This window comes from Taudactylus pleione, unplaced genomic scaffold (assembly GCF_031769625.1).
Source record: "Taudactylus pleione unplaced genomic scaffold, aTauple2 ptg000077l, whole genome shotgun sequence".
In the NCBI taxonomy this organism is placed as follows: Eukaryota; Metazoa; Chordata; class Amphibia; order Anura; family Myobatrachidae; genus Taudactylus; species Taudactylus pleione.
Genome location: NW_028284479.1, coordinates 4073122 through 4099109, shown reverse-complemented (window position 1 = coordinate 4099109; position 25988 = coordinate 4073122). Strand labels below are relative to the sequence as shown.

General features: G+C 44.0%; 1 protein-coding gene across 1 annotated transcript in view; it reads left to right on the top strand.

Moving 5' to 3' along the window:
• Window positions 1-25665, top strand: part of UTP20 (UTP20 small subunit processome component) — a 184114-nt gene extending 158449 nt beyond the window's left edge. Inside the window, exons 53-62 of the mRNA XM_088467851.1 lie at window positions 3826-3895; window positions 4094-4276; window positions 4756-4887; window positions 4967-5099; window positions 9020-9213; window positions 10148-10219; window positions 12382-12624; window positions 23518-23644; window positions 24177-24322; window positions 25191-25665. Of these exons, the coding sequence (XP_088323977.1) occupies window positions 3826-3895; window positions 4094-4276; window positions 4756-4887; window positions 4967-5099; window positions 9020-9213; window positions 10148-10219; window positions 12382-12624; window positions 23518-23644; window positions 24177-24322; window positions 25191-25346 (1456 nt within the window). The 3' untranslated portion in view covers window positions 25347-25665. The remainder of the gene's footprint in view (window positions 1-3825; window positions 3896-4093; window positions 4277-4755; window positions 4888-4966; window positions 5100-9019; window positions 9214-10147; window positions 10220-12381; window positions 12625-23517; window positions 23645-24176; window positions 24323-25190) is intronic.
• The last annotated feature ends 323 nt before the right edge of the window (window positions 25666-25988 follow it).

Below are 25988 nucleotides of genomic sequence, written 5' to 3'. Positions count from 1 at the left end.
GGCCCATCGTCTGGGTTCTGATGATATGAGGCAGCCCATTCCACCTGGAGAGGATCAGGTGTTGTATGGGCCTGGAGTGAAATTGAGCGAACTCCACCATGTCGAAGGTGGACACCATGGATCCCAAGGTCTGCATTGTAGAGTGAATTGACACTTGGCGATTGTGGAGTAATCTGCGCACTTTGTGAAGTAATACAGAGATTTTGTCTGCTGTCAGGAAGATTCTCTGAGCCTGACAGTCAGGAAGGCTCCTAGATGTACCAATCTTCGAGAAGGGGTCAGGGAAGATTTTTTCCATTATATTAGCCACTCGTGCGTTTGTAGAAAGACAATGGTTACTTGTAGATGGCGGTGAAGAATTTCTGGGGAGCTTTTCTAAGAGCAAAAGATCGTCCAAATATGGGAGCAGTCTGATCCCCTGACGACGAAGAAAGCCGCATAACTGCCATGATCTTGGTAAAGACCCGAGGAGCTGTAGGAAGCCCAAAAGGCAGTGCTTGACATTGGTAATGTTGCTGTAGTACAGCAAACTGGAGATACTGCTGAGGTGAAGGTGCTTATAGGCACATGTAGGTAAGCGTCCTGAATGACCAGAGACGCCATAAAGTCCCCAGGCTTCATAGCCAGGACAATAGAGTGTAGGGTTTCCATACAAAACCTGGGCACCCTGATAAATTTGTTCAGAGACTTGAGGTTCAGGATAGGCCTATAAAACCTGTTGGGTTTTTGAACAAAGACAAGAGTAGAATAATGGCCCTTTTCTCTCTGTGATGAGGGGACCAGAATTATTACCCCACGAGAGTAGTAAGGACTGAATGGCCTTCTGGAGAAGCAGGGTTAGAGAACATGTGTAAAAGAACTGCTAGGGGGGGCCGCTTCAGGAATAAGAGGGCGTATCGTCAGAGACCACTTCTATTACACAGGCGTCTGAGGTGGTCTGACACCCGAACTGGGTGAACTGAAGAAGTCGGCCTCCCACCCTTGGAGTCCCCAGGGAGAGGCCCGCCCCGTCAGTCTGAGTTCTTGTCCTCAGATTTGGTAGGTGGACATCTAGTAGCCCAGGCCTGTTTGGTCCTAGGCTTGGAGGCCTCTGTGGATGGCGACTGCCGTGGAAAGATCTGACCTTTAGCTTTTCCTTGAGGACGAAAGGATGACATCCGAGGCTTCGTAGTAGATGCAGAGGGCAGGAACGCCGTCTTGGAAGCTGACAAGGTAGTCACAATCAGGTTCTCCCCAGAATAAGGCAAAGACTCCAAAGCCTTTTTAGAGTCCGAATCTGCTTTCCATGCGCGAAGCCAAATAATACGGCGGGCTACCACAGAAGTAGCAGATGCCTTTGAAGCTAGGAGGAAAGTATCCAAAGCTGCATCTCTAATGTGAGATATGCATGACAGCTGTTCCCTGGAAGCATCAGAGGGAAATGTATCTTCTAGGGCCTCTGCCCAACTCTCAATGGCTTTTGCCACCCAAGCTGTATCCCTGGCAGGACGAGTAATAGCTCCTGTAAGAAAGTATATAGACTTCAGGTAAGCTTCCATACTTCTATCCGTAGTCTTTAAGGAGGTTGCAATGTTTATAGATAAGGTAGCGTTCTTAACTAGGCGTGTCACGTGGGAATCCACTGCATTTAGTGCAATCAGTAGCTGGAAGAGAGTAAAAGGAAATCAAGCGTTTAGGCAGCTGAAACTTTTTACTAGGTATATTCCATGCTTCACAGATATGTTCAGATAACTGATCCGTGTGAGGAAATTCTGGCAAAACTACCTTCTGTCGCTTAAATAGTGGCTGTTTTGCCCTAGGAGTGGGTTCTGTCTCTTCTATTTGAAGAAAAGATTTTACAGCTCTCACAAGTGCAGGTATATTCAATTTAGAGGGGGGGCTCCTCCTCTCCCGAGGGGGAGTCAGAGTGAGAGGTCTGCATCTTCTGCCTACCCAGAAGATAACTCAGAAACTGGTAGCTGGGTGGACTGGAAAGATAACACAACACGTTTAGTAGGTTTACTAGGTAAGGGTCTCTCCTTTTGCAGCATTTGTTGAAAGATTGTAGAGGTAGCTGCGAGACTCTGCCCTGAGGTAGAAAGTATATCTACCCATGGGGGAGGCAAAGGATTCACAGGGAGTACCTGCTGTGGCCATCCCATAGGGGGGGAGATACCACCTAGCTAGGTGGTCCACAGTTTTTGCCAACACCTGTGAAAAGGTAGCCCAGGGGGGGTCCTGTGGAGAGGATGCCGGGGCCAGGTGCCGTATAACAAGATGCACTTAGACCATCTTGAATGAGATCCTCTGAAACCAAGCCTGCTAAGCAGGACTTGCAGGACACCAGAGTAGGAGCAGCAGGCTGCTTGTTATTCTTGCCTTTGCCAGACATAGCTGCAAGGATAATTGTAGCACACATCTGGCACAGTTCATGTATAATATGGCACAGTGTAGTGTGCAACACAGATATACAGTATGTGATAGCCCTCACAAATATAGGTAGATGTGAGGTACACTAAACCCCCTATACCTCAGTATTCCAGGGTTATAATGAAAGTAAGGGAAAGGTATAAGCTGACAGTTTGAGAAAAATAAACAGCAGCGCCAGCACAAGTCACATACAATGCAGAGCATACAATATAACTGCAGTGGGCACTAAATTCAACTACACAGACCGTCGTGGCTGGTAGGAAATTGCGATCTATAACCTGGCCGTTGGAAGAGTTATACAGGGAGACTGGACCAAGCGTTCCCGGAGACCTGAATGCAGAAAATGGCTGCCGTGAGGGGTGGAGGGTGAGGGAGGAGCAGCTCAGGGGTGGCAATACCGCAGTGGAATGGCGCCATGAGCTGGGGGAGGGATGCAGGGAGAGTTCCTTCTCCCCTATGCTGACATCAACCACTGGGTCCCTGGCCTTAATCTGTGCCAGTATTGTGGTCTAGTGGTGTCCCGGACGAACCAGTGTCCACATCAGCGCCTCCAGTCTGTCTCCGGAGAGGTGGGGATCCACCTTACCTGTCCCCTGGAGTAGTAAAAATTAAAATTAAAGATAAAATCCTAAAAATAAAGCTTGGGCTGCTTAATAGTTCGGCACCAACGAAACTGAGTTGCCCTCAGGCTGTGGGCAGGGTATAGGGGGAATGACCGGGAGCATCCTGGGACAGGAAAAAGCTTTGCTGTTGGTGTCCGGCGGTCCTCCAAGTACCACCTACACCCTATTGTCTCCCTGTGGAGCCCTATGGACCCTGAAGAAGAAATATTGCCTTTGCATGTGTACTAAGTGCTCAGCTTTACATCAACATCTAGTGACACGTTGACACGATTGATCTGATAACCTGTGCTATCACCATATGTTCTGTGGTCAGAAATCATTTTATTGAGCAGTGTAGAATTGGTGTGTGTTGTTACAAGTGAGGATTGGTCATGTGTAAATTAATAAAAATGAACACCGATGATGTGTGTAGAACCCCACAAGGAAGTCTTCCTAATCCTATAAAGTATTTTATACAAGATGTGAAGTGATAATTACAATACATATCCCATGTTTGTTTCAACAGTGCAAACATATAAAATACAGGAAGGTGAGAATGATGGCAGTATTGTTACTGCTGCTCAGAGAAGCGGTTTCTATTTATACGGACATCTGTCTCTAAATTAGTCAGCCATAGTATGCATCCAGCAGCATTTGTTCAAAGATAACAAAAAATAAAGTTGTAATGCAGACATAGGACGTATGAGATTGTAGACATATGACAGCAGTATTTCACAAATGGTTTTCTCTCTACAAACATGCTTATTTGTATCACAGTATTAAGCATTAAAAAAAATCTTTCTTCTTGACGTAGCTATGAATATGAAACTGGAAGAGATTCTGCCTTGGAAATGATTGCTTATTTGTTCCAAACATTCCCACAAGTAAGATCTGGCTTTCATATTCTGTAAAAAAAAATGTGACTTATTTACAAGAAATTCACATGTCAGATTAGCCTAAATAATTTAATTCCTTTTACACATGCAAATATTAGATGCTTTAAGTCCTGTTCTCTGCAGTCACAGTCAAATTACTTTTTTATCTCCAAAATCTCAACATTTCTTCTATTCTTTTCCCCCTAGACAATACTTAACCAATACTGTGGTCTGATGTTTGTTCCCCTGGCTTTGCTAATGGTGAATGATGATTCTACAAAGTGTAAGAGAATGGCTTCCCTGGCAGGGAAATCTCTTCTTGATAAAGTCAATGAACAGCAGAAGGATTTGATGTTCTCATTGGTTACTCAGTGGCTCAACAATGAAAAGGTGAGTAGCCAACACCACCAAACAGTTACGGTATCCTCAACCAATCCACCCTCGTTCTGTATTTTAAAAGTGTGTTCTTTTCTTGCTGCATTACATTTTCATAGTACTTTAGAGCAATAATAATTAGGACTCATTGTTTAGATAAATAAATACCGCCCTACTGTGTTGATTTTGGTGAGAAAGTTCTGATTCACTGAGAAATCAATGGGTGGGGCTTGTGCACAGTGTTGGTGGGGGTTCACACAAGTGGGTGTTTTCATAACACCCACTTGTGTTATCTGGACAGCGGTTAGAATGAATCGAGGGTAGGGTCAGGGCAGAGTGGTTCCGTCCTGATTCTGCATGTGTGTGTCTCAGTGATATCTGGTTAGCTGTCTATTTCCTGTTACAATGGATGTGTGTTCCTGCTAATAATGACGTATACTATTTTTATATGTATTTGATATTGGAGAGTAAAGGTGTTTTTGTTCACTTTTCAGTCTGTTCACAAGAGGTTAGGTGCCTTGACCTGCGGTTTGTTTGTTGAAGTTGAAGGGGTTGAATTTGAGCGGAGGCTTGAAACTATTCTCATGATAATTGAGAGAGAGATCGACCCCATTCACTTTGAAGATGTGAGTATCTTATTGTCTGATTAACCAGAAGAAGCCCATGTTTTGTGGCGCAACTCTGAATTTCTATTTGGTTTTGCAGTTAAAAGAGGAGACCGAAGAGAAGGCGGCTGACAGACTGCTATTCACTTTACTTACGCTGGTTGCTAAGCTGATGAAGGAGTGTAATGTTATGGAGCTGCCAAAGTACAGAGAGAGCATTAATAAAATATGTGGTATGTATGCTTCCCTGTTAACGATTTACAGGGGAATAACATTTGTTTACTAGTTATAATTTTCCTGTACAAACCAAGAAAAAAGTGCCCTATAGTACAAAACATTGCTGCATCCACAGTCATAATATCCAAATAAGCAGCAGGGTAGCAGAACCCAAAGGTTAGGTTTCACTGTAGGCAGTGAGGGGGAGATGATCTTAATGACCATGTCAAATTACTCGAGATCCAAATACAATAAATGTGAAGCACTCCACCACCTCAGTCGTCAGGCCATCTGCCACTACTGGTAGCTTAGGCAATTTATTTTCTTTCCTAAACTCAATAACCAACTTTTACTACCAACTTTTACTACCGCATTCCTTTAAAAAACCATATCCTCGTTACTAATCAACATAATGACTGCAATATCGTCTGCAAATTTTATGATCTTAACAGATTGCTTAGACAATATGCAGTCATGGGTAAACAATGAATATAATAAGGGGCTGAGGACACAATCCTGTGGCGCACAAGTTTTTAACAACACTTCTCCCGATTTAAACTTCCCAACTGAATCATCTGGGGCCTATTTAGCTAAAATATTTAAAACCCAGTTACAAATAAACCCACTTAAACCCAAATGATTACACATAACTAGAATATCCATATCCCATTAAGATAGTCTATTAAAACACAATAAATGTGCAATGTCTAACTCACCAACATGAGTTTGCTCAGATAACATTTGGTTACATGACGTAATATCCCCATAGGTCAGGACATACAGTGTGTCTGTCAGAGAGACTTGGACGAGTCAGAGATACCATTGGCCCACTTGGTTGCTTGGTTACTAATCAACTATCAACCTGACCACTGGAAGTGTTACTGATCACTTCCTGTAAAAAGACACCATTTTTGGCCCACATGATTGGTTACTAGTCAACTATTAATCTGACTTAAAGGAAATGATACTGATCACTTCCTGTAACAGACACCATTTTAGGTATAAATATGGATATGGGACACACTACACTTGGGCATGGTGAACAAGCCACATGAAGGCGAAATGCCTGTCCAGTTACTGTAAAGTGGTTCCAGTCAGTGCACTAGCTGGACCACCACACAACTCCTGGTACAGTATCTGTATTTACATGTATTTAATGATGCACGACCGTGGTGTCTAAATATAGGTAAAATGTGCTAAATACTTTGTAGCATTGATTGTGAAGTTGGCAAATCATTGACAAGAGATACCTGCTATACCATATCACAAATGTCTGAATACCTCTAACAAGCCACCCATCATCTGTATGTTTTCTAACATTGGACTCTCATTGCGGTACTAGCCCAGTGGCTCCCCTGCACTGGTGTATACCAACAGAGGTGACAGGTGTGGTACATATCTACAAAAACAGATCCAATCTCTTCCTCTAATTTCATCAGAATCTGGCTGTCTTCCCCTGCACTCTCGCTCAGATATTCACTGCTTTCAGTAGCACACACATAAAAAGCAGAAGTATGGCAGCAGCTGTATAGATTCTGATATATCATTCTCTGTATCAAACTTGCCATACACACACAATCCTTATTACTATTTATTAAGAGTATATAGGTAAGACACCGATGATAGGGGTTTAAGAGTGAATTATACCTTCTAAAGGACAATTGCATGGTATTACATGTTGTATTGCATTTAAATTGCCTAGTTTCACACTAATACTCTGCTGTAACAATACACCTTATTTATGGGTGATTAATACGTGTACAAACTTACCTGCTTATGAACACACACCTAAAGGCATATGTTACCATACCAAAGCTTCCGAGAGTAACATTAGGAGACATTTCTCTGATCCAACAACTCATATGACTGTTAGATGTTATTCTTGATCAAGAATCTCCAATTCATAAGATATTTTCGCAATGTACGGTTTTAAATTGGTACTGACATAGGATTTGGAGAATGAATACATCACCATTTATACTTCATGATTATTTGCCAGTACAAGAGAGAGATATATATGTTATTGTAATATTGCATATATAATTGTTATTTATTGTGAATGTTCTCAGAAAAGTGGATAAAATGATAGTCTAAGACACAATATTTTAAAGCCTTTATTAAAAGTTATGTTTTAATATACACATACATTTACAATTAAGAGTGCCCCAGGAGGAGTCTTCTTTTCTCCCTATTGTTTAATGTACTGTATTTTGACTCTAAGGAGCACCACCAACCAGATGTTACCCCCATTATATGACTGGACTTATATGTATACATGTTGGTTTTCTAAATACTAATTACATACATATTAAAGTTTATGTGCAGGATCTTCTTTGGTTTTGGCATGTGGTAAGAAGATTATCAGCTCAGTTTTAGACATGTTAATTTTAGGAAAGTGCTTAGACGTCTAGGAGAAAATAGCCGAGAGACAGCTGGAGATGGGAGTGAGGAGAGAAAGGGAAAGGTCAGGGGAGGAGAGATAGATCTGAGTGTCAGCAGCATAGAGATGATATTGGAGGCCAAAGGAGATAATGAGTTCACCAAAAGATTATTTATAAAGGGAGAATAGAAGAGGTCCAAGAACAGAACCTTGTGGGACACCTATCGGTAGAGGAAGTGGGAGAGAAGGGGAATCATTAGAGGAGACAAAGGAAAGAATTGTCAGAGAGGAGGGGGCAGTAATGACGCAGACAGAGGGAGTGAAGGATTTTCAGGAGGAGAGGATGGTCCAGTGTCAAAAGCAGTAAATAGGTTAACGACAATGAGCAGGGAGTAGTGGCCTTTGTATTTGACAGCAAGGAGGCAGTTTCAGTGGAGTGGGAAGGATGAAAGCCAGACTGAGGTCAAGATGGGAACAGGCAACAGGAGGGGAGCCAAGAAGCAAAGCTGTCAAGAAATTTGGAAATAGTGCAAGGGGGAAGATAGATGACAGCTACTCGAAGGTGATCATGTTGGAAGAAGGGTAATAGCATGAACCTCAAAGGAAGAGAGTGAAAGGGATGGTTGTGAGGGTATGAGTTGGATGGAGCAGCAGGGGGATAAAAGGGCCCCTACACCACCGCCATGCTAAACCCAGGGTGTGGGCAGGTAGGTGGTAGGGGAAAACGCTAGTCCACCAGAAGAGAGTGCAGTGGGAAAAGTGGTGTCCAGAATTCACTGATGGCTAGGAGATTTAGGGAGTTTGAAATGAAAAGGTAATGCGTGGGGACTAGTTTGTTACAGACCGACCTGGTATTCCAGAGGGCACAGGAGAGAGGGACAGAGCTAAGTGGAGAGATGTGAATGAAATGATGAGGGTTGCTGTAGCCTGGAGGTGAGTGATTTGGAGCAGGGAGAGCAAGAGAGTGTTCAAATGGTGTAGACTCCTGATCGAGGAAGGGAAACTGCAGGTGGTGAGCAAGGAGGGAGTTTAGTTTGATGTGTGTGGAGGTGAGGAGTGGTGACTGGGAGAGATGGGAGAGGTGCTGGGCTTAGTGGTGGGATAACAGGACCATGGTGGAAGAGAAATGATTAAAAATGGATGAGGTGGTGAAGGGTACCAGAGGAGGAGTAGACTAAGGGGGAGGGCAGAGATGGGAACAGGTGGTAGAAGAGAGGATTATCTAGCTGCTGGATTTTTGCTATACCTTGACTGAATGTGCTTATGCTCTGATTGGCTGTGGGTTGGCTCTAGCTCCACCTACTTGCACAGTGGTTACACACAGACTATAGATGCTTTGAACACAGTGAAATATTGTACAAAACGGTGAACGGATGTCCTAGAATGTAGACAGCAGCTGAGACATTATGTTGAGAAAATCCTTTGATAGTTCCAACACTATAATGAGAATTTTCGTCAAGCCCAGCAAAGTGGTATGAAACATAAAAGGGACAATAGCCATTATATTTGCAATACAATATACTCTCAATAGATTTATCCTGTTTCTTCATGTTTCAGGTTATGTTCAGTCCCATTTGTGGTTTCCCCATAGTTGGGTCTGGCTAACATCTTCCCAGATCTTTGGAATGTTGTTTTCTTTTCAAAAACCTGAGGAACTTGTCAGTAAATGGATGACCAGAAAGGCAAAGAAGAAGAAGAACACCAAGCCGGAATCTCAGGCTGTGTTCTTAGCAGATAACCTGGAAGCAAAGGTAACCAGAAAGATCTTCACCTGTCACACACATTCATCTACTTGTTTCAAAGGAATCAGTATGATATCCCGACAGTTGGGATGCCGGCTGTCAAAAGACTGACAGCGGCATCCCGATACCTACAATCCCTTCAGGGGAACGGTAAGTAGTGTTCCCCCGCTCTATTCACCCCCTAACCCTCATTTACTGTACCCTAACCCTCACTATCCCGCGCCTAAACCTAGCCCTTCCCCCTTAGTGCCTAGCCCTTCCCCCTTAGTGCCTAACCCTTCCCCCTTAGTGCCTAACCCTTCCCCCTTAGTGCCTAACCCTAACCTCTCCCCTGTGGTGCCTAACCCCCCCTGTCTGGAGCCTAACCCTAACCTTCCCCCTCCTGCAGCCTTACCCTAACTCCCCCCGGGGTGCCTAACCCTCCCCTAATCCCACAGCTAACACTTACCCAGCCCCGCTATACTTACGATTGGGGTGGTGGCTGTCGTGACTCCGGCGTCTGCATCTCCAGCCATGTCGGGATTCCGGCGCCGGTCTTCAAACACTGTTCGGGATTTCGGCAGCCGGCATCCCGGCCGTAGGTAAATTAACCGAATCCCGTTTCGAAGTATAGAAAGAAAGAGGGAAAATATATTTAAAGCATATTTTTTTGTGTAAGTGCACATGCAACAATTATACTCAGAGAACAGTGAAAGCCTGTAATCTAATTACACAGTTCATTCTGTTTCAATAAATAGCTTATTGTTATTAATATTATTAACATCCTTTGTATTCTAAAAAAAATAATTGGTTGAATTCTTTATAAACTATGTATCCTTTTTATGTTTTAAAATGGGTAATAATTCATATACATCAGTTATGTTTTGTCTTGTCATGGCCTGCCTTTAGAGATTTGTATACACATCTGTTGGTGTTGCTTACACTGTATTGTTTGTATTCACAGATGAAAGACCTTGCTCTTGCTTTCTGTCATCAGCTGAAGTCCAAATTTCTTGACCAGTCCCTGGGGGAACAGGTATATGTCCTAATGAATAAATGATTAGCTTTAGTGAGGCCTTTGCCAGTGTCATTTCTAAGAGGATCATCATACAGAAAAATAGCCTCCACAGGTGTTTAGCTTTCCCTCGTAGAGACAAAGAAGGTATACAATCGGGAAGCCGGCTGCCTTAATACCGGCAGCCGGCTTCCCGACTGTCATATCCCGGCGAGGGATGAAACGCCGGACGCCCAGCATTTCCCCGATGCCGGTAGACCTGCGCCCGGCATCCCGATCGAAGGGATGCCGACAGCCGCGAGCCGACAGCCGCGGGAGGGGTGGAGGGTTAGGCTTAGGCCACCCGTGGGGGACTTAGGGTTAGGCACCCCCCCCCCCGGGAGGGTTAGGCTAGGGGGAGGGTTAGGGTTAGACACCACCCCGGGGGACTTAGGTTTAGGCAGCAGGGAGGGGGGGGTTAGGGTTAGGCACTTAGAGGGGGGGGATTAGGGTTAGGCACTTGGGGGGAAGGTTAGGGTTAGGCTAGGGAGGGTTAGGGGGTTAGGTTAGGTTAGAGAATACTTACCTATTCACGATCGGGATTCCCAGCGCTGTCGGGCTTCCGCTGCCGGGAACTCTGCTGATGTCGGCAAGGCGCTGCCGGCGGTATTTCATACCGATTCCACAAAGAATTCCCTTCACAGGTGCTCACACAAATAACATACACATGATAAAATAAAGTTCTGCCAGTTGTGTAATGTACAGAATCTTTAATACAATTTTGGCTGAAGTATCTTATCAGAGTATTATATGGGACACATTGCATGTATAAATCTTTAAGATAAATATACTTCCCCCTACAGGAGCTTGCCAGTAGTGACTTCTCATTAATTTGCTTAGTATCTTGATCACAAATAATGGGTCTTGTGCATATTTGATATAAATTCTGCTCAGAAAAGGTGCACATAAAAATAACATATTTACCTCTATCTGCTGGGGTGCGTGCATTGCAGGTTGGGACCAGTAACATATGGACACTGTTTGCGTCAGGGAATACATCCCATCATACTTGCCTAGTCTCCTAGAAGGTGCGGGAGACTCCATATTTTTCTGGTAGTCCCCCGCACCCCTGGAAGATTGGGTGGATCTCCTGGCCACGCTAATGAAGTGGGTAGGGTGGGTGGTTAAACATATATAGACATTGGTTTCAGATGAAGCTAAAAGGGAAAAAATTAGAATGAAAAATACCCTAACTGTGCAATTCCTTATGTCTTGGCAAAAGAAGAGGCACTAAATTTCTAGAGTTATTCCTTAATTATAACTGAGCTCTACATTATGCAGCTTGCATAATACAATGGTCCTGTCCTTCTTGAGACTACTGCTTGCAGCCACTTCTTTAGGTGTTCAAGAACTTACCTGCATCAGTACTTAGTTTATTTGTCTGCAGTGTCCTTTACAGTCATACAGCGGTAATACACCATACTCGGCTACTTTCTTTCTGTCGGATATAAAATTGCCTCAATGCGAGCAGGCATGCTTTTTCTAAGAAAACCGCAGTCAGAAAAAAAAAAATGGTGTCCTTTTTTTTTGTTTTTCTCTAATGAAAGTTTCTCAGATATGCAAAATATGCAATGGCATGTCAAATTCAACTGACATATGCGAATTGATTATACCTATATCAGCTTGGTTTGATCTGAAATCAATAGTTCCAAACTGACTCTCAAATATGACCCTCCCTCCAAAAAAAAGAAAAACAAATTTGCATAAACGTCCGTCCTAAGTCTGTTTTTGACCAAGAATGTATGACCAATTTACAACCAACGCAAATATTGTCCACTGGCATGGAAATGTTTATATTCCTGGTGACCAAATGTGCACATTTGGATTAAGTTAGCGGAAATTGCTGCATGGCCAAGAATGATCGAGGTCTTCCCAGGGATCCCAAACTAGTCTTGTACTACTTGAAAATCATGGTGGTTTCTATTTGGATGTTTTGAGATTGTATAAAATGATGACTTAGGAAAGAGATCTGTGGCCAGTCCACGTATACTATCATTTAATTTATGTAGTATGTTGGAGAATGGGGCAAAATCAATACATAAAATGTTTAGTGAAGAAAAGCATTGCTATAGACCAAACTTACAATATCACAAAAGGAATTCATGCCTGGCCTTTTATATACTAATGATATTTCTATTTTCAAGGTCATTAAGAATTTGTTATATGTGGCCAAAGTAATCTACCTCCTTCACCCTGAGGTGGATAACACACAAAACAATAATGAAGAGAAAGAAGATAACACTACGGAGCAGGAGGCTTCTGGGGATGAGCAGGACACCGAGAAGGACAAAGGAGAGGAGAGAGTTGCCACGTTGATGTGGCTTATGAAAAGACTGGCAATACTGGCCAAGAAAGAAGCTGCCCACACGCCTAAAATTCCATTAAAAGTGAGTATAACTGCTTTCTATGTTTGCCCATATGGTAAATTATCTCTCACTAATATGTGTACAACATTTTTTGTTTAATATAATTTGTGTGTTTCTAAAAACATAGGTTATCTCATGTAGCAAGGCGTGATACATAATAATCTCAATAGACTGGGCAAGATACACAGTATTATAACTAAACCGCAAGAGTTTAAAATTACATTTTCAGAAGCTGGTATTTCTACATTCCTTGCATAAAACCGCACACAATTGCTTTTATAAGGCAATAAGTATTATAAGAGATTCTGTATTCCACCCATCTTTGTATCTGCTGCACACAGAGAGCTCCCAGAAAAGAGATACAGCTACTTTCTTCTACTTGTTCTGAGGCAGGGTGCACTATTCACTGAAAAAAGTTTTTCTGATTAGCACAAATCTTAACCGAAACAGAGTTATGCATGATCAATGCATGATAGTTGTCTTATAAAGTAGCGCAGCTTAGCAACATGTGACTATGTGACTATAACTCCATTCAAACAAATACAAATTTATTGCAAAAGATTGAAAAATAAGCCATCATTCCATAATAACTGGTCAGTTAATTATGAAACATCATAGATAACATCAAGGTCCCTTCTGGCATTTGGTGATACATTGCAGCCATTACAGCCTTACATATACATCCTCAGTTTCTGAGTCGGTCGTTGCGGCCGCACGGTCGTACGCCACCGATGTCCGCTAAACTGCGCTTGCGTAAAGTTCGCAATGCGCGTGCGCAAACTAGCCGCTACGATCAGAAATTTCTCTCTCCTTGAACACAGCCAGGTCGGTAGTTTTGAGTGACAGATTGAGGCGTTTGTGGGTGGTAACAGGGGAAGGTGCTTGAAAACGGGGAGTGGAGATCTGAATGCAGGCGTGCCTAATTATGCGAACGGCTTTTTATGGAAGTGCATAATTAACAAAGTATTGTCATGGCACACGTGACATGGGAGGTTTTTACACTGACATGATCGTAGAGCTTAAGAGAGGGTATGGTCAACCTTAAGCTCTACGACAAGCTCCGATGGTTCTCGATGGTCTCGATTAATCCTTATATGCCCGGAGATGACGTGTAATGCGTACGAGAAGGGGGCGTATTTTTTTGTCTTCCGGCTGCTTCCTCCCCTTGGTCGGCCAGCTACCGATCCGATCTTAGGGACGCAACATGCGAGTGCATCATTTGCATATCCGGCCCCTTTTCCCGTGCAGCCGCAACGACCGACTCTGAATGAGGTCCTGAATGTGGCCAGGATCCTTGTTCCAAGGCTGCATAGTTGTTGAAAATGTTTTTTCTACTTCAGGGTCCATAGGGGGTCCACAGGGTTGACCTTGGGGTATAGGTTGGGAACCAAATCCGGGCACCACGCAGTTAAAGCTTTTAGCTCCCAGGATGCACTTGGGTCCACTCCCTATAACCCCGCCCCCCAGCCAGAGGCACCTCAGTTTAAGTTGGTGCCCGGCCGGAGTCGGGTCACCGTTACTGTAGGGGGGCTGCTTAGCAGCCCCTAAGCTTAAAATTTATTTTAAAGAGTTTTATTTTATTATTTTTTTACTACTCTTCAGAGCGGCAGCATCAGACTGTCCAATGGACGTCTAAACTCCCGCTCCTACACCCCGCCGGCGCTGCAACGCCAGTACAGATCTGGGGATCGCAGCGGGACCCCAAAGTCTGTACTAGCCGGACTCTAGAGGAATCCCTGGGCTGCTGCCGGATTGACGGGGACAGGTAAGACGCGTGGTCACCGCTTGTGGTGAACGGCGTGTACATGCAGCCTTAGGCCTCCGGTCTCTGGGGACAGACCAGAGGCGCTAGCGGTGGCGGCGGGCTCCCCCTCCATGGAGGCATACCCCGCATACTAGCCCACCAGGGATTATAGCGGCAGCGGGAGCCGGCATCCCGGGGGGTTAATTGCTAGCCAGGGGAGGAAGCCTTCCCTGTCTAGCGGCTCCTCCCCTCAGCTCAGCGCGCCTTTCAATGCTACAGTCTGGCGTCGCTGAGCTGCTTCCTCCGCGGGCCACGCTTCTTCTGAGGTCTCCAGCGGCCATTATCTCTCGGTGGTGCTGCAGAACTCCTAGGATAGTAGTGAGCCCAGTCCCCCTGCGTACCTGGCCATTTTGGGTGAGTGTACACAGCGCTATAGCCTTCCCAGACACTGAATCTGGGCAGTTGAATGTAGCGACATTGTGCAGTATATTATATGTCATGCTTATGTATGTATATATTTTTCTGCATTGTATGTGACTTATGCTAGTGCTGACTGTCTGCTTTTTCTCTCGCCTGTCAGTGTATATCTATCCCTTTTCTTTATCTGCCCTAATACAGGTGTACCTGGGGTGGTTCTGAGACCTCACATATATATACTTGTTAATATTTGTGAGGTTTGTCACATACTGTTGCGTGCTGCACGTTGCCGTATTTTAGATGGAACTGTGAGTTGCATACATCGGTCTGTCGTTCCCCTTGCAGGGAATACCACAACGGCCACCCTGGTGGATGTCGTTTTCTACGAAATACTAAATGGCCTGATATACGCCCTGTGGTTACTTCCCAGTGGCTCTGCCGTGAACTGGATGGTGTATTCGGCTCTTTCCCTCTCACATGGGGGGAGCCGATTTCAAGTATTATTATCCCTGCTTTGGGGCTGTTAGCCAGGTTCATTCTGGATATAGAGAATGTCGATCCTGCACCTGTATCATACATTTCCCGTTTCTGCCCAGCGGGTGGATCTCATGGGGGGAGTCTGGCTGTCGCCGGATACGAGGAGTCACAAAGGCCTCCTGTTTCCCATTCCCTGAGGGTCCTCACAAGTAATGGAAATCTCCTTCTGGGGTGGTTTTGTATGTTATTCGTCGGGTTACAGGCATTAATCCGCCTCCCATCCCGGCCTGGATGGATTTTACGGATCCGTAGGTGGTAACTTTGCCTGAAATCAATGTACTCGTTTTCAGGGCCTGTTGCCCGTCCTACCATGGCCATCGCATGATGAAGCTTTTGTAACGTTTTTCCCCTCCAACACGTCTGGGGTTCAAATATCTTTTGCCGTTCACATAAAATATGCAGTGGTCATATGTGGGATTACCTACATTGGATGCCGGTCTTCTAACTTTCAGGGTTTCGGCTGTGACTGTATCCACCGCAATACCCTATGGCTGCGTTATGGGAAAGCAGAGGTGCAGACTCCTTCCATGGGGAAGATCTTGTTTGGTCCTGACCTTGACAAGATTGTTGCAACCTTGGCAGTATCACTAATGGAGAGATACCGTCTTTAGCTACTCCCACTACTTTCGGACTAACTCTGTTAAGTCTTTTTGTCCTCAGGGTCAGCCTAAAGGCCTGTTTTTTCCTCCACGGGGGCCACCATATCCATTACCGAGCAGTCCTGGACTTCCGGACGACCCTACTTCTACGCCTGAGGATAAACCTTCAACCTGACAGGACAGGTCTACATCTGGGGGATTCCAGAGTGAGGTACTGATTCTCAACGGCCTCTCATTGCTCAGGCGGCCTCCTCACAGGCGTTGTTACACGGGCCCCTTCTTCAGACCCGATCAGGGCCTTACAATCCCAGAAAGCTATAGTCTTTGCGGTAAGCAGAGCTATTTCGGCCAGCCTCACTATCTCAGCGAGGGACTGGTTGTTCTACTTTCTTTCTGGGCAGTTACCGACTGGTCCTCATTTGCCTATACTCTGTCTCATATCCCTGAATCAGATTCCAAGGGTACCTGGACTCAGGTGGAATCCTCCATGCTCCATCATCCGACGTTTGGAACCTGGGGATTTATGATATATCTGAGTGTTCAGGATACGTACCTACGGGTACATACAGAGCCCTCTCATCAGCATGGGTTCAGCTTTGCTGTGCCACAGCAACAATTGTAAGTTTCGGGCTCTGCCTTTTGGGACTGTCCACCGGGGTATACCAGCTTTATGGATTTTCTGACAGTTCACCTGTTCAGTGTATCCGAATGCTCCTTTCTCTGGACGGCCTCCTGCTTTTAGCAGGATCACCAAGGTACTTTACCGCCAGGTCAGGATAACCGTGGCTTCTTCTCGGCACAGATAATTAGTCAACGGAGAAAAAGTCCTCCCTGCATCCCTCACAGGGTTTTCGTCATCTGGGAGCACTGCTGAAATCTCAGAAGCTGAGAATTTTTCTGGCGTAAGACAAGATCTCCACTCTTCAACTTGGAGTGTGCGGATGTCTACGCAGTCGACATGTCATTACTCTTTGTGATGTGTGGTCTACCAGAGTGTCTAACTTTTGGTAGGGTGGAATGTGCTCAGTTCCATTCCAGGCCTTGCCATAATTGACTCCTCTCCAGATGGATCGAGTTTTTTCCATCGGGTCGCTGTTCGAACGATGATGCTTTATCCGGAGGCGTGTCAGTCTCTGTCCGGGTGGCTATGGCCATCTCGTCCAGGGTATTCTTTGCTACAGACAGTGTCTGGTCCGCATTCGTTTCGGGGCAGTTGGACATCTGTCGCTTCCGCCCTGCCACTTAACTTGTTGGTACTTTAGGCTGTCTTGGGCCTTCACTCTGGCCTAACCCATATGTCAGGGTAAACCTGAATAGGTTCAGTCCGACAGTGTCACAACAGTGGCTTCCATCTAGGCAACACTGGTAGTTGGGTGGCAATGACAGGAATGTCATACATTCTGACATAGTCCTAGGGTCTTCTCCTGGCCAACTCTACAGTGTTCATTCCCGGAGCTCTCCATTGGGAAGCGGGCTTCCTCAGCCGTCACGACATGCATCCCGGGGACTAGTCTCTTCTCCAAGAGAGGTTTCATCTCCTGGTGAGCAGAGGGGGCCTCCCTGAGGTGATTGATCCTCCTGGCCTTCTGACTCTATCACAAATTACCGGTGTTACAGTCCAGCTCTAGGAGTATTGAAGCTACCTTCAGTGACTCTTTGTCAGTGAAGTGGTCCTTCCACTTTGTGTACCTGTGTCCTCCGGTCTCTCTTCTTCCTCCAGGTCTAAGGAAGTTTCATTCGAGACGGAGAGGCTTTCCTTCTGGTGGCTCCAGTTCGTCCCAGACATCACTGGTACTAAGATTTTCGGAGTCTCCTCATCGATGCTCCATTCCTACTGCTTCACTATCTGGACCTGTTGTCTCAGGGTCCTTGTTTTTCCCTGGACCTGGATCATTTGTCTTTGACTGCGCCCCTACTGTGGTCCTAGGGCTTCCCTGGCTATGTCTTCATTGAGATGTTTAGAGCAGATAGGCCAGACTTTGCTGGGATCTGCCATGGACTGTGGCATACATAATTCTTATGGTATCGTACCTGTCGGGCCATACGATCCTCCAGTGTCCAGGATTTCCAGATATTCTGGCATTCCTTCTGGCTGGCTTGTGTTTCACCCTCGGCCTGGCCTTCCTGACAGTGCGGATCTCTACACTGTCGGTATGGTTAAGTTATGGAATTGCTCCACTCTGGTATCCAGTTCATCCTTTGGAGTGTTTTCTGGATTATGTCTCCATTTGTCCTCCTTAGGGACTCCTTGGGAGTTAGTAGTGGTTCTTTGTTCCCTCCGGGGACAGTCAATGGAACCGCTGGTTGTGATAGCCATTACATGGTCTATTGTTTAAGCTCTCTCTCTCAGGGTGTTTATATCAACCAGGAGAGTGTCTGAATTGGGAGCGTTCTCATGTGGCTCCCTCTTCTGGAGGGCATCATATCAGGGTGTGAGTTGCTCTCGCCCTGTGTTTCTTCTTAGAGTGGTTTTTAGGTTCCATATTATTCTGGAACTTATGGTACAGCCATTCAGTCCCCAGTCCTCTCGGCTGGGGTGGTCTCATTGACTGTGGTCTGGCCTCTTTGGCTTTATGTGATCCGTTCGGGTTCCTTATGGAAATCGGACTCCTTATTGGTGGTCTGAGATTTCTGGTTTTCACAGGAAAGGATGGCCGGCCTATAATGAAATGTTGGCTGGATGGCCTCGTATGTCTTCCTCAGGGGCCTACCCATGGGTAGGCCTTTCTGTTGTTGATGCTTGTTTTTTCTCGGGCCATGTAACCCTCGTGGGTGGCTCGCTGTGGCGCCTCGGCTGTTTTGCCTTACTAGGTGACCACGTGGTCTTCTGTCCACACCTTTGTAAGGTTCTAGGCATTGGTTTCCTTTGCCTCTCAGGATGCTTCCTTTTTGGGGACGGATTCTCCTCTCAGCACTGGAGCGTCCCCACCCTTGGTTGAACTGCTTTGGGACATCCCCAAGGTCAACCCTGTGGACCCTGAAGTAGATAACAAGAGATATGCTAAGAACTTACCTTTGTTATCTCTGTTAATACGAAGTCCATAGGGTCCACAGGGCACCCGCCCTGACGCACCTGGCTTCATATGGGCTGTGTTACTGGTCACCGGTTTCCCGTCTCCTTTTCTGTGAGTATGGTTCTTGAGTGTTCCAGTTTTCTCTCTTTTTCTCTCCTCCTCCGGCCTTTGGCTACTTACAAACTGAGGTGCTCTGGCTGGGGGGCGGGGTTATAGGGAGAGTGGGCCCAAGTGCATCCTGAGAGCTAAAAGCTTTAACTGCGTGGTGCCCGGATTTGGTTCCCAACCTATACCCCAAAGTCAACCCTGTGGACCCTATGGACTTCGTAGAAACAGAGATAACAAAGGTAAGTTCTTACCATATCTCTTGTTATTTGTAAAATTGTTGTAGTGCACATAATCCATTAAAATATATTTACAGTGAAAACTGTCCCTAATCTAGTGGAGACAATTTAAGCCAGTCTGTGGGTACAGTTATGCATCAGTTTCTCTGGTTCCCATACATGGGGGCAAAGTTCTGCAGTGCCAAGCCGTATCCGTATCTGATGATCCAGTTGAGGGGATTCAGTTGCAACCTCATGAGTCTCCAGCAGTTGGCTGCCCAGCTGCAATTCTGAGTTTGGGTACTGGATGGGGGCTTCCCGTGGTGCTTAAGAGTTTTAGTTGAATCATTGCTGGGCCCCAACATACTGCATTAGTGACAGACAGGAGACTGTAATACTCAGTTACTAGTGTCTAGCCTCCAGGATATTATTAGGGATTTACTTGGAGGTGACAGAAGCCCTGTAAGTTCCCACATTTGTGGCTCCAGTGCTGAAATGGGGCTATGTTAAGAGCTCTTCCTCTACCATCCAATCTGGGGTACACTGCTAGACTCTGGGTTAGAGGTGATGGCACAAGGAGCTAGCACTAAATAGTTAACAAACTAGAGCGCTACGCTCCACCCCCTTTGAGCCCTGACAATTCACCAGAGCTAAAATCTCAGTCTCTGCATTCCACCATCCCTAATCCAAAAGTTTTCTATTAAAATATAGAGCAAAAATTATTAATTTAAAAAAATAGTGCTTACCTGCCAGCCTTAGGTATAGGTATGTGGTGCTGGACACCGTTGCTCTTCTGTTTACCTGCATCACTTCTGATCAGCAGCCACCAGCACTGGTTTTGCCCATCACATTGACAAAAGGAAACCATGAAGAGGGGAGAAGTGGAGGATGTAATGGGAGTAGGTGTTGTGCAAGTGTGCAGTGGGTTATGGGAACAGATGGGGAGAAAATGAGGGGAAACCTATGGAATAATGGGACCAGGGAAGTTATACATATAAATGGTGAGACAGACATGTACATATACGAAGAGCCATGTGGTACAGGTTGGAGACAAAAATAATAATATAGGGATATTGACTGACCTACAGAGATGGGTCAGTCACATAGAAGTTGGAACAGACATGGGGAGAGGTGATGAGGAATGGAGTCAGTGGTGGGTAATGTAGGAGAAAGTACCCTGCTTACATTGAGATCTGCCAGAACGCTCTGTTGTACGAAGCTTCATGGAGGAGGAGTAGAATGAAAGGGAAATAAAAGAGAGGGAAGGAGTGTCAGGCACACACTAAGCAGTGTAAATGGCAATGTGCTACCTCTCTAAGGCAACAAACAGTGCACTACCCAAAATACCAAGATGCCAGCCTAAATAATTTGATTTGGGACCTGACCATCAACTCTTGGCACCACTGGGTGTCATGGCACCCAGTTTGGGAACCACGGTCGTAACACATCAGTGATTATATTAACCATATGATGTCTACCAGATTGGTTATTCATCCCAAAGAGAGAGAGAGTACATCATCAGCTTTATATAATATATTATACATCAGTGTTATATAAACATGTATTACACATACAGTATGTATACTATGTATAACAGAGAGTGTCTAGTCGCTCAGATAATGTCTATTCACTCTGAGTGCATCATTGGCTTAAGAAACCCATATTATATGTATGATTAAATTCCCAGTTGCAAATAATATACTGGTTTGACTGTAGTCAGCAGTACGATATTATATAATATTATCAGCACAGGCCCGAACCCAAGCGGGCAAGACAGGACCAGTGATTATACAGGTGTATACATCAAAAATACATTTGAGCTGCCACCCCCTCTAACTCAGAGTCTTGCAGTGTCTCCCAGATGGATTACAAGGAATGGATTTTATGGTGGGTGCAAAAATCCTCTTTTCTATGCCTTAAGCATCACTACTACTGAAGATCCCACTCTGTTCCCTGTGAGACACTTGAATTATTTCTGTGACCAACAGATAAGAGCTAACACTTGAGCCCGGGGTCCTGCATCAATATCCTGCCAGCTACTCATTACTTCTAATTCAAAATAGTCAGTAGGATACAGCCAGAGATAACGTAATATTGCTGCCACAGCAGTTACACACATCACAGGGAAGCCTTAGCGGTGCCAAGGAAGCAGCCTGGTGTGGCCGCTCTATTCTACTGCAAATATGGCCGCCTGGTCAGTTTATGGATTAGCCAAGTTGAACCAATAAAAATGGCAGTCAGTGGAGGCTCCTACTCTATTTGCAGGCTGCCCGTGCCGCAGTCCGGACTTGGAGCCTTAAGAGACAGTCCCGGCGCCTGCGTAATGAATCTGGCAGGTGACTGAACCGGCACATATGCACAAACACCTATGGAATCTGCATCAACTTCAGTCTCTAGAAGCCAAGTAGGGCTGACATTAAGGCAGAGGAGCAGCTTCCTATTGGAAGCGCTGTGTTAATCACGGTCTGGACTGGGCTGGCAGTCCCAGGGAGAGAAAACACCTCCCCCTGGGACTGCCTGTTCTGTGTGTGACTGGCTGGTAGTGCTTCCCCTAGATTCAGCAGTGGCATTTAGTTTACATATTGATATACTCTATATAGGAGTCTATTTGATCTACCTTTGTATATTACTCATATGGTCCATTTCACAACTTTTTTGTGCTGGGATGTCATCCTGCTAGCTAATCTATTTAATAATTAAGGATGACCTGTCCTGTATCTGTCATACATAGTGGGAGTGGTGCGCACCCTCCTCCCATTCTCTCCCAACAGCTACCACCGCAGCAGTGGAGACGGGACAGACCATAACCCTGTAGCACTGGCACTACACAAGTATAGCTGGGCGGACCTGGGCCAAACATACGACTGGTACAAAACAGCGAGTTGATACTCTGTGGAGTAACTAATTTTATGAGGGATAGCAATTTGCAAAAAAAAGGATTTTCAGTATATGAATATGAATTTATTTATTGACCTCTTAAGTCTTCCCATGTATATAGCAGCTAGGTGACCAAGTATAAGGCAGTGGTGGGTCTCTCGAACTTTACTCCCTTGTCCAGAGGTTTGCTCAATCAATAAGGCTGAGTCATCTGACCAGCCTTTCTCCTTCATGTCAATTATGTAGATAATTCAAACTTGCCAGGCTTCATCCGACTGCCATATTGGAGGAAAATTAGACTAATCATTCTGATCCGCTATGATATATTACAACCAAAAGGAGAACCAAGCATGAATCTTTCCTCTGTGGGATCTCTATGCTACTTTCTAATGAAATTGTTGAGATTTCTTGCATATTGGGGCAGCAGTTATTCTAAACTAGATGTAATGATGCCAGAACTCTGAGAAATGGCATAGATGTGAATAAAAAAAAAGTCCTTAAACAATTCAGAGAGCAGGGCTCACCAGGAGCTGGATTGTGCACTCACTCCAGAAGCCCTACGAATAGCTTCGATAGTTGGACTGATTGATTTGGTCATCGGCATTGCCTGTTTAAAAAGGGCATGTAGTCACCTCCTGTTCCCCACATGTATATTTTTTCTGTACACACATTTACTGTTTTCTGTACTGTAGCCAATGCAATTTCACATGTTCTGTTTTGTACTGTAAAAAAAGGGCATGTATATAAATGTTCCCAGTTTATTCGTCTGTGGTACAAAAGCAGATAGCTGCAGTGAATGCCATCAACAAACTATATTTCAATTTCAGTATTCTCTATATCCTGTTTTGTCTGTGAAATGTCTTTTTAAATATAACAATACAAATTTAAAACTATAGGGGCTTACTAACAGTGTATCAGTGATAACCCATCAAATTGTGTATTTCGCAAATGCTCTCTATCCAGGAAGGAGGGGAGATGTGGGTGGTGTGATACTTGTACAGTACTGATATATGATGGCCATGGAAGTTACCAGTGCATCCATTTATGGGTATTAAGTCTTGGTGAGGGACCCTTGCAACTGAAAACATTATCGCCTCTGCAAAATGTTCTTTTCCAAAACAGCGGTAGCTCAATAAGCAGTATTACTGATGGAAACATGATGATGGTTCTATGCTTTATGCTCCAGTAATTGCATGTCCTGATAAAGCAACTGTATTGGAAACACAAATCTATGTGTATATATGTGTATATATGTGTGTGTGTGTGTATATATATAATATAATACAATTAGCTACTTTATGCATTGCTGAGTGAGTCTGTCTCTGGAGTGTAGTGAATGTAACTATAGTAACTTAAAAATTAAACTCATTGATTTGTTTGCATTCTTTTGGTCCTTGTTATAGAGAATATTGGTTTTTAAATTCCTGGGAGCAATAGCAGTAGACCTTGGAAAGGAGAGTGTGACGCCGTTTCTGCCAACTATAATCGCTCCACTCTTCAGAGAACTCAACAGCACATATGCTGAACAAGGTGAGGACCATCCCTTCATTACTAAGAGGAGGGGAAGTGAAGGACACCTTTTGCAGAACCAGATTTACACTCCCGTGTCTCACCCTACCCCCAACTACTTTTGTGGTGCCCTCTTTGACTGCAAAACACCCAACTCCATCAATTCCCATCAGCAAAAACAGACTAATGGAGTATTTGCTATATAAGTATCTCTATATAGCTTAGCCATTTTTAATTCAAATTACGATTCAAAATATTATTGGAGGGTGTGAGATGTTATTGTCACATACCAATCATCCAGTGTCAATGGCAGAGCCGCAGGTGCAGTAGAAATGTTATTTACACCAATGTGCATACATGTTATAGTAGTTGTCACACTTACGATGTGGTGGGGCACTATTATAGTAAAAGCCTGCTTCACAGCTATTAAGTATTAAAATAATAAAATATTTGTCAGAGAATGAAAAGTAGAACAGAATAATTCCTCATAAAGCTTAAAAAAAAAAAAAAAACATTGACATGGATTCAAATCACCTTGATTTTAATTTTTTAGACCCGACATTGAAAAACCTCTCTCAGGAAATCATAGACCTTCTAAAGAACTTGGTTGGTTTGGGGACTTTCTCTTTGTCCTTTTCTGGTGTACAAAAACAAGTCAATCAGAAGAGAGCTATTAGGAAACAACAAAAAGCCCTCCAGGTATTGTATGCTTTTACTAATGGTGAATAATGCCAGCTGGCGGAAATGCTGTCTCACGGTTACTGCCTGCTGCCCTATTGTTTCCATCCCCCAAAAAAGGAGAAGTGTATTGATTGTTATGCACTAGGAATTATGCCATAGTCTGTTAATTGTAACATGTCTGGTTATAGTTAAGCAGCTACTAGTTGATAATTGTTAATTGGGGCTGCTATATTGAGAGGTTTTAAGAACCTATGTTGCACTCATGCTTTTAAGGGTCTATGTCACTGGTTGCCAAACTTCCTTGAATCACGGCACCTTAGAGTATCAGCATTTTTGTCATGGCACCCCTAAGACAAAAGTTTATCATTGAGGAATTCAAATTGTGTTGACCTGTCATCCTTAGGTTCAGTTATGTGGTGTGGGACAGGGCTGTGCTTCTGTCTGCCCACATTTTATTATTGGCAGCCACCAGTACTGGTTTGTCCTCTCACATTGAACATAAATAATTTGATCTAGTCCTGAACCACCAACCAGTGGCACCATTGCAAGTGCTCCGCAGCACCCCAGGGTGCCACGGCACCCAGTTTGGGATCACTGGTCTATGTTGTATTTCTATGAATTGATATATTCTGCTCTGGGGACGTTTAGTTATAGAAGCCAATCATTTGTATGACCACCATAGAAAAAAAGTGTGATACATACTTTTGTAGGCATATAATAACAAATAATGTCTCTGATTGAGGTTACCATAGTGATGATGCTTTCATTGCCTATACTGAATATAATCTGTTCCTGTAATTTTTATGTCTGATTTTTTTTGGCCTTGAACACAAGAACAGTAGCATCACACACTTAATGTCATTTTTTACATATATTTTTTTCTTAGGCGGTAGCAAACCCTGACCTGGCAGCCAAGAGGAAGATCAAGAAACACAGGAAAAAAATTGAGGCTAAGAAAAGGAAAATTGAATTTCTGCGACCTGGATATAAAGCCAAGAAACCACGCAGCCATGCTTTGAAAGACCTGGCGATGGTGGAATAAAAGGGGCCTGCATTGTGTCTGCTATGCTAATATACAGAAATCATTCTTGTATAATACTGTGTGTTGTGGGGAAACAAAAAGATTTTAAGTACAGTTTAATGTACTTAAGTTTACGAATTAAAATATTTTCTAAAAAACATAAAAGGTTGAATCCATTTTTCTGCCCAGTGTTTTCACTCATTGGTCTTCATTCAACTGTACCGTTAAAATAGTTTCAGTATGGTGAACCAATTATCAATTATAATATTACCACATGACATTGTAAATTTGTGTATGAATAAGATTGTCATGTTTGCTGAAAATAACTCTTAGCTGCTATAAGGACAGATTGTAATTTAGATTTTATTTTCATAATAAGATTTCTTTACAGCTTTTGTATGTGGTCTCACCATTTATTACAATGCTGCCAGCAATATTGGCTAGTTTTATCGCTATTGATTATTTTTTTAGCTTCTCAAGGGTTTATCTTTTTTTGGTAAATGTATTTCTGTAGTCTGTTCTTGTGTTAAACCAAGACATTATAGGTAACTTACTGTAAGACAAGCTTTTGAAAGCTGATCACAGATTTGGATCTGTTCTTAAAATTAGAATATTGTTTACTCATATTCCTGATTTTAATTACTTCCTAGATTAGCATTTCTA